General features: G+C 35.3%; 1 protein-coding gene across 1 annotated transcript in view; it reads right to left on the bottom strand.

Moving 5' to 3' along the window:
- The window catches only part of LOC107639018 (nodulin-13-like), a 1,998-nt gene extending 1,527 nt beyond the window's left edge, over positions 1-471 (bottom strand). The window contains exon 1 of the mRNA XM_016342426.2: positions 90-471. Coding sequence (XP_016197912.1) covers positions 90-273 — 184 coding nt within the window. The 5' untranslated portion in view covers positions 274-471. The remainder of the gene's footprint in view (positions 1-89) is intronic.

The raw sequence follows: 9,340 nt of genomic DNA, 5'->3' as shown, positions 1-9,340 counted from the left end.
TAACATAAATTTTTTGGATTTATCAATAATATTATATTATATATTTCTCATTTGACTTGAATATGACATAAAATTAGATTAAAAAATACCCTCAACAAGAGTGAGCTTCTTGATGGATCCAGAGCCTCCATCACCTTCAATGGTTTCAGCACTCTGAATGAAACCTGGTAGAGCTTTCGGCCACACATTGCTATAGTCCAAGACTATGGCTTTGAATAGTTTTGCAGCCCCTACTGGAGAACATTGCTTACTTTCGGAGGTGAAAATTCCCATGATATTTTTATTTTGGAAGTTAGCTTCTAAGAAGATTTAAAACACTAAGTAAGAATTTGTTATTTTTTGCTTTGAAAGTGATGCATGAAGGATTGAGTATATGTCAATATTTATAAGGGTTTTAAGGTCTCCCAATAAATAGTCAACTCAACATTTGGTCAAACTATCTGAATTCATACGAAACTTAATGGGAAACACAGAGAGAATGAGAGAGAGAGTTAGAGAGAGAGAGTGGGTAGAAAATACAGAGAGAGTTAGAATTAGGAATCAGATCAAGAATCCTTGAGTTTGGAATAAAAAAGAGTATCGGTGGTTAGAGAATGAGTCGTTTTCAATTTTTTTGGATAATCTCCCAGAAAACATTTCGATGAGAGAACTGTTTCAGTTGTTCAGTTGGATTGGACGCATAAATGATATATATCTATCACGTAAGCAAAAAAATTGTAATTTGTACATTTTTACGTTTATATAATACACTACAAAGGGAGGGGCATTGAAGCCTATAACAGAAATGAATCGTATGAAATTGAGAAGTAAGGTTGTGTTTGTCGGAGAAGAAAAATACAGGAGAATGTAGATGCGAAGAACACGAAGAAGTTACAGTCAAGAGGTGGCAATCGAAATGAAATGGTACGTCAGCCGCAACGAGAACGAGAGGAAGCCCAGAAATCCCCAGCTGCTCTCAAGATGTGAGAAAGGATTAAAAGGACCAAGATCCACATGAAAATGGGTGGGCGAAGAAGTTAGAAGTGGCTGTAGCGAAAGAAAATTGGTACTGTCTGCAAAAAAAGTCTAATAGGTGGAAGACGACGGCTATTGATTTTAGGTCCTTAAAGGATATGGTTGCGAAGAACTTGCCTCAAGTTATTCAAGTACGTGAAATGGGAGCGTATAAAACTCTTTTGACTTTTGACAGTCTATTAAATGCTGAAGAGATATATATGTTCAAAATGAACAGCCTACTACAGATATTTCATAGTGTTTGGAGGTGAAACGAGTAGGAAAAAAGTGAATATTGAAGAGTGTGGTTAGAATACTTTGGAGTTCTGTTACATGCTTGGTCAGTGGATACATTTAAGAAGATACAGGGTCAATGGGGGGAAGTGTTTGGGTGTAATAAAGCAACGGAATCGTGTATATCATTCAGTGTCGGCCGTGTACTTATTGATACGTGTGTCATGGATGTGATCAACGAATGGGTCCATATCATAATAGGCACCAGTGGCTTCAACGTATTGGTAAAAGAGGTGGGACGGAAAGTATATGGCTTGCAATGTGACTTGGAAAACGTGGTTGATGATGTTGTAAGATGCAATTTTTGTAAAGACGAAACGACAAGGGTATGTGATGATGTAGCTATAGGGTCGAAAGGGCTAACAAATTAGATAGCTTATGGAGACCTAGCAGCGACAGTACTTACGGAGGTATTACGGGAGGAGGTTGAAGATGATGATAGATTAGTAAATTCAGAATCAATTTTGAATGAGTGGAGTTATGACCATTCAAGGCTCCATCAAAGAAAAATGATAACGTATCAGTCAATTTACGGTGGTATTGAAGGTTTGGCAGATTTTGTGGGATATGAAGAGAGTAATGAAGTGGATTCTAAGCTTACTATTCCGTGGAGCTATAATTGTAATCATAATGGGCTGGTAAAGGAGGTAAAAAAGATATTAGTAATATAGTTATTATTCGGGCCCCAAATGAAAATAAATATAGCAAGGGTGATTTAGGCCAAGATGGCCCAAGCTCTTTAACAATTGAGAAGGGCGTTGCTGCTTGCTGTATTGGCTGGGTCCGCGGATTCCGGGTCGGGTTGGTATGGTTATGGAGTCAGGAACCAGGACACACGATGCTTTAATGTTGCCAAGGAACCCTCGTGAATTTGGGAGCGTTGGCGACGATTTTGGGGAGGAAGGAATGTGCATTGGATGTTGCCGGCTAGTGAACTCCGACGGGGATGAGTCGCGGCATCAGTTGGGCAGTGTAGTGGGCACTGGCTTGACGGAGGTTGACCGTGACTCCCGCGCTAGAGAAGGACGACTTGAGAACAGAGGTGAAGCCAACTCGCAGCGAACTTTGGTCCAGGGAGAAGTGCCACGATGCTTCATTGAGGCACGAGGGAAAGACGTTACTGACGGTGTTCGGGAGGTTGGGAGAGGGAGCTACATCGTGTTGGAGGGTGATTGTAGATCTGGAAAACAGAATAAATGGGTTGATGGGGCTAAGATGTTGGTTGTGGGGTTACAAGTGGAAGATAATGCCAACGTTGGGGCTAACGACGAATACGATGATGGAGCTAATTCTGAAACCAATGGTGGAGCTAATGAAGAGTTAGATAATATAGGCCTGGAAACCAGTTTGTTTGATGACAAAAGTCTAATAGTTCAGAACGACGGAGAGGGTTATGGTGACAGAGAGAAGCATTTGCAGGAAGAAGGTTATGCCAATGATGATGACATTTGTGGTAAGGAGCATTCAAAATCGGATGAGGAACTAATGGAAAACAAAAGGACTTGGGAGTTAGTTAAGGAATCAGGAGCAATGCTATATAATGAAGAAGATGACATTGTGGCTATTCTTCAAGAACAGAATGAAGAAATTGCTTAGAAAAGAAGATTGGCAAAAACGGAAGGCTAAACAAGATGGAGCAGGCCCAAAACTCACAAAAAGGTATGTAATAATGTCTTAAAATGATTTTTAGTTCATGGAATGTTAAGGGATTAAGGGGTGATGGAAATTGTAGGATGGTGAAGGACCTCAGGAGAAAGCACAGGTTGAATTTGTTAAGCCTAGTTGAGACTAAAAAGCAGATAGTGACAAGATTTGATGTGTTGAAAATTTGGGAAAATGGTGCAGGATGGGAGTATATGGGGTCTGATGGTACATCTAGTGGGCTGTTATTAATATGGGATGATGTATGATTTAAAATGAGAAATTGTTATCAAGGTGAGAGATGGTTGTGTGTTGAAGGGGTGTCAGAGAATAATATTAATTGTGCTTTTTTCTTGGTTTACGGTGCGCATACTCGAGATAGAAACTTGTTATGGGGGAGGAGTTGAGTTACGTAGTTGGTTTGTGTCAGGGTCCCTGTTGTTTCTTGGGGGGACTTTAATGAGATTGTATAGGTGGAAGAAAGGCAAGGCACTGATAGCTTACTTTTGTTAGTGGAAGATTTCAAGAATTGGATAAACGACATGGGTTTGGTGAACTTGCCGATTACTGACCGAAAGTTTACATGGTTCAGAGGACGCTCCTATAGCCGTATTGATAGAGCTCTAGTAATCTTGGAATGGCTTGAGAAGTTTCAGGAGACTCGCTTGAGAGGTGGTCCACGGGGTCTGTCATATCGCTGTCCTATCATAGTGGAAGATAATTGACTAAGGGACGGGTCGAAGCCGTTCTGAAGTCTAGAATTGTGGTTTACACATGAAGAATTTCTAAGATTGGTTAAGGAGGAATGGATAGAGTTAGGAGAGGTACAATTCACCGATAAATTGAAGACTTTGACGGTTCCTCTGAGAAGATAGCATAGAGACAATTTTAGTGACATGTATAAGAAAATTACGAAGTTTGAGGAAGAGATTAAGAAGATAGATGACATAGTGAGTAATGGGGATTATGATGGAATGGTGGAAGCAAAAAGGCGGGCGCTAGTTGTATGCTGTGAGAAATAGTATGTGAGGAAAGAACTACATTGGAAGCAAATATCGAGGTCTAGGCATGCGAGACACATGGATAGAAACACGAGATACTTCCATAACTTAGCTTCGGCGAGAAGGAAGAATAATAGGATCGATACTACGGTTTTTAATGGAAGATTGATAAATAATCAAGCTAGAATTAAGATTACCATTAGGGAGTTTTATAGGGATTTATATCATCAAGAGAAGTCTCCTATGGTGGGTTTTAGAGATGGTCTGGTGAAAATGATAAGTGAGGAGGATGCTTTGGCTCTAGAGATGCTATCGTCATCTGAGGAGGTTAAAGAGACAGTATGGTATTGTGAATCATCCAAGGTCTTAGGTAGTGATGCTACAACATGAACTTCATTAAAAAGTGTTGGGATGAAATTGGTGTTGGATTCACCGCAACGGTACTGGACTTCTTCCAATCTTCCAAGTTACCGGCAGATGCTAATGTCACTTGGGTGGCATTGGCTCCCAAGTTTACTGAGACTAAGAAAATCAAAGACCTTCGTCCGATTAGCATGGTAGGGTGTGTGTATAAGGTAATATCGAAGATGCTGGTTAGGAGAATGCGAGCAGTTATGCCAGGGCTAGTAGGCGAGACGCAGAGTCCTTTTGTTAAGGGTTGGAAGATACATGATGGGCCCTTATTGCGTGCGAAATGGTCTAGTGGATCAAATTGAGGAAGAAGCAAGAGGCAATAATAAAGTTATACTTCCAGAAAGCATATGATAGAGTCAAGTGGAGTTTTGTGGACCTTGTGCTTCAAAAGATGGAGTTTGGACAAAGATGGAGGGGATAGGTTATGGAGTGTGTCAGTACGTGTTCTATGTCAGTGTTGATAAACGGCTCGCTTTCTAAGCCGTTCAAGATGGAAATGGGCTTGCGACAAGGTGATCTACTGTCTCCATTCTTGTTTATTCTTGTTGTTGATGTCCTACATGGGATGATTGGAGAGATTGTTAGAAATGGTCGCATATCTCCGTTGTTGGTTGGGAGAGATCATATTTAGTTGTCGCTTCTTCAGTTTGCAGATGATACTATTTTATTCTATCCACCCGAGGAAGAGACCATCAAGAATTACAGGAAGCCGCTTCGTTGCTTTGAACTGATGTCAGGTTTAAGTATTAATTTTGATAAATCAAGCCTGATTTCTATTAACTGTGACGAGCAATGGGTACAATATATGTGTAGTGTGCTGGGTGGTAAGAAAGCGACTCTTCCAGTTAAATATTTGGGTATCTCGCTAGGAGCAAATTCGAGGTTGGTTAAGACTTGGAAGCCTATAATAAACAAAGTGGAGGAAAAGCTTAGCCTCTGGAAAGCCAAGACTCTCAATAAAGCCAGTAAGTTAGTGGTTATCAAATCTGTGTTAAATAGCCTTCTGGTTTATTATTTGAGCTTATATAAGATGGCAAAGAGTGTCGCAGAAAAACTGATTTCTTTGCAGAGAAGATTTCTATGGAGTAAGGAGGATGGGAGGACTAGTATGGCTTTGGTTAAGGGAAGTGGTTGAGGCTCTTAAAAGGTTAGGCAAGTTGGGAGTTGGGGATGCTATGATTCTCAACACAACTTTTCTGTTTAAGTCGTGGTAGTGTTTTTCTAAGGAAGAGTGTCCGTTGTAGAAGAAGGTGTTTTACTCATGTAATAACCTGAATCCAAATGAACTTCTGTCCACCCAAGAACTACCTGCCAGGGGGTCCGTGGAAGGATATTTGTCAGTTACAATTTATAAATCAACAAGTTAGACAGAAGTTGATTACTGAATTGTCTATGGAGGTTGGTGATGGAAGAGGAACTAGATTCTGGGAGGATGTTTGGCTTGTTGGAGGTTCTTTGAAAGATCATTTTCCAAGACTCTTCTCAGTTTCAAACCAAAGAGGATTGGTAATAGGGGATTGTGGATTTTGGGATGAGTTTGAGTGGATTTGGAATTTCCAATGGAGGCGAGATCTGTTCCGATGGGAGTTGGATCTAGTGAACCAACTATACGATACTTTAAGGCTGGTCAAACTTGCATATAGTAGAGAGGATAGAGTTGTGTGTGTGAAAATATGATAAACAAGGTATTTTTTTACTAACTCATTTGTGCAGATGTTGCAACCGGAATTAGTCCCGGAGGATGTAACAAGCTAAAGCTTTACTAGGTCAATATGGAAAAGACTAGTGCCATCAAGAGTAAAGTTGTTTGTCTGATTTGTATTGACTGGCAGAGCCAGTACGAAGGAGAGACTGAGTCGGTTTAGGATTATTAACCAACAAGATATTTTATGTGTTTTATGTAATGAATGTGTTGAAAATGGTCACCACTTGTTTTTCGACTGTAGTTTTTCTTGGCGGGTATGGTGTGCATGGCTATCATATGTGGGTAGACAATGGTCTTATCCGGGTACGTTGAAGAAACATTTCCTAAGTTGGATTGAGATATCAAAGAGGAAGGAGGAATGTAAGAGATGAATGGTGTGTTTTTGTACGATCATCTGGAACATATAGTTGGAAAGAAACAGAAAGATTTTTCAGAATAAAGAAAAAAGGGTTGAGGAGATAATTAATATGTCCTTTCTGAACTATAAGGAGTGGTTAGGTGTAGACCCCTTTTATTGTTGATGGCTATATTAGAAATAACAAGGGAATATTTTTTTTGTTCGCGTGCTTTTTTTGTTTTCTATTTATTTGCTTTGTCTATTTTTATCTGTACTATTGTCTTCTGTGCTCTATTTATTGTGTTGAATTTTTCTCTAAAAAAAAAAAACTTAATAAAAAGACTTACTAGCACTATCGTATTTAAAACTATCAGATATTAATATTAATAAGGGTTAACCACAAAAAATACCTCCGAATTATTCAAACGCTGACAGAAATGCACCTGAATTTTACTATCGACAAAAATACTTTTAAATAATTTTAAAATATAACAAAAATACCCAACGGTAAATATATATTTTCAAAAAATAATTTAGAGATTGAATTTTGATGTGATTTTTTACAAAAATAATTAAAAAATGAGATATTATTATTTTTAAATTTTGATAATTTTTTTCTAAATATATATTTTTTTTGTGATTTTTTAAAAGTATTATTAGTTGTTAACAAAAAAATTACAAAAAAAATATATACATAACGAAAAATCACCAAATTTTAAGGATACTAATATCTCATTTTCTTAATCATAATTACAAAAAATTGTATCAAAATTCAATCTCTAATATATTTTTTGAGAAATACATATTTAATGTTAGATAATCTTGCAAAAAAACTAACATTAAATATGTATTTCTCAAAATATATATTAGAGATTGAATTTTGATGTAATTTTTTGCAAGCATAATTAAAAAAATGAGATATTATTATTCTTAAAATTTGGTAATTTTTTGTTAAGTATATATTATTTTGTAATTTTTTAAAAGTATTATTGGTTGTTAACAAAAATAATTATAGAAAAATTATATACTTAACAAAAAATCACTAATTTTTATGTATAATAATATATTATTTTTATAATCATACTTGCAAAAAATTGCATCAAAATTCAATCTCTAAGGTATTTTTTGAAAATATATATTTACTGTTGGGTATTGTTGTTGTGTTTTTAAATTATTTGAAGGTATTTTTGTCGATAGTAAAATTCGGGTGTATTTTTGTCAGCGTTTGAATAATTCGGGAGCATTTTTGGTGGTTAACCCTTAAAATAACCATAATAGATATAAATAGAGAGAATAGGAAAAGAGATTTGATCGTGAATAAAATTTGATATTAATAATTTAATTAACACTACAAAAAAATGATAAGTACCATAGGATTTATCATCGTTTTGTAGTGACGGTATAAACAGCGTCGAAAATCTTTTTTCAACAGATTTTTTTTGTCCAACGCTAATTACCGGCAGATTTTTCGTCGGTGTTTTCAATGGATTATCGAGTCTGGGGTTGATGATTACCATCGGATTAATCTGACATTAACTTTGGCGCCATTCTTCTTTAAATGGCGCCAAAACTTACCGTCAGATTAATCTGACAGTAAATCTGCCAATAGCATTATTAATTCTTATTTTTTTTAATGGATTAAAATTCTTGTTAACAAAATTGTTATAAAAAATCTAAAAGCAGTAGAAATCAACAAATTATTTTTTTTTACTAAAATTAAAAAAACTTAAATTTGCAATGTCTTAAATAAGTATAAAAAATTATGTAATTTGAACTATAACTTATTGACGTTTACATATACAGTATGATTGAATCTAAATAAACAATAATCATAAAAACGACGAATAGAACAGATCATAAATTCGTAATAATCACATGTGGAAGCAAGACTTTGGGGGTGGTCTAAGGTCCATGATCTACTGGACCGAAAAATCAATCGGCCATATATTCAACTCTGGTAGACCAGTTATACTTTTTTTTCCTTTCCTTTACGTTTAGTTTTGTATTAAGCGATGAACATAAGTTAAAAAATTCTATATACCAACCATGGGAAGATTAACCTTAACCTATATATTATCCAATAGGAGTATTTATGGGTCGGATAAAATCGAATTTGTCCTAATTTAGATCCGACTCTAAATATAGACTGGATCTATTTTTTAAATCCTAATTCGATTCTAGACTTAATGAAACTTAAACATTTTCAGGGCACAACTATACCAAATCTAAACTGAGTGAAAACTGAATTTTTAAAACTTTAACAATAATTTATAAAATAATAAACTTATAATTAATATGACATAATATTAAAATAAATTTAAAATATATATACATTTTTTAGGAGTCAAACCATGCACACCCCTATCCAATAATATTGTTAGGTTATTTTATCATACAATATGTGTCTACATTTCAAATATTATTTTTATATAAAAGTTATCTTGTTTATTTATTGATATATATTATTTATATTTCTTTACTAAAATGATGAACTGTAAAATAATAAATTTGTTTTTAAATATAAATGTGAATAAGTGATTTTTTATTTTAACGTGTATTTCGGTATGGATGATTTTTTTCCCAAAATTATTGATAATACTTGTAATTTTAGACGTCTCTTTAATTTTAGCCTAAAATTCATACTCATTCACAATTGCCAGCTATATATATCTCGAAAGCTAGAAATTAAAGATTCTCTAGAGGATGATCCACAAGGACTCTCTATGGACAAGAGTGCTATATAGCATGTAGAAAGTAGAAACCACTCTCTATGTACTGTTTACCAAACTGAAATATGGGGTTGTTGCATGGCTTTAAAATTGGATGGGATCTGAGAATCAGGAAAATTAAATAACAAAAAATGTATCGACTTATTTTGAAAAAATATTTTTAAATTTTGTTATTTATAAAAATATTTAAAAATATAATAAAAATATGTTTGTGAATTGAGATGTT

This window comes from Arachis ipaensis, chromosome B04, assembly GCF_000816755.2.
Source record: "Arachis ipaensis cultivar K30076 chromosome B04, Araip1.1, whole genome shotgun sequence".
Classification (NCBI taxonomy): Eukaryota; Viridiplantae; Streptophyta; class Magnoliopsida; order Fabales; family Fabaceae; genus Arachis; species Arachis ipaensis.
The sequence above is the reverse complement of the archived record's forward strand: the minus strand, read 5'-3'. Positions and strand labels throughout refer to the sequence as shown.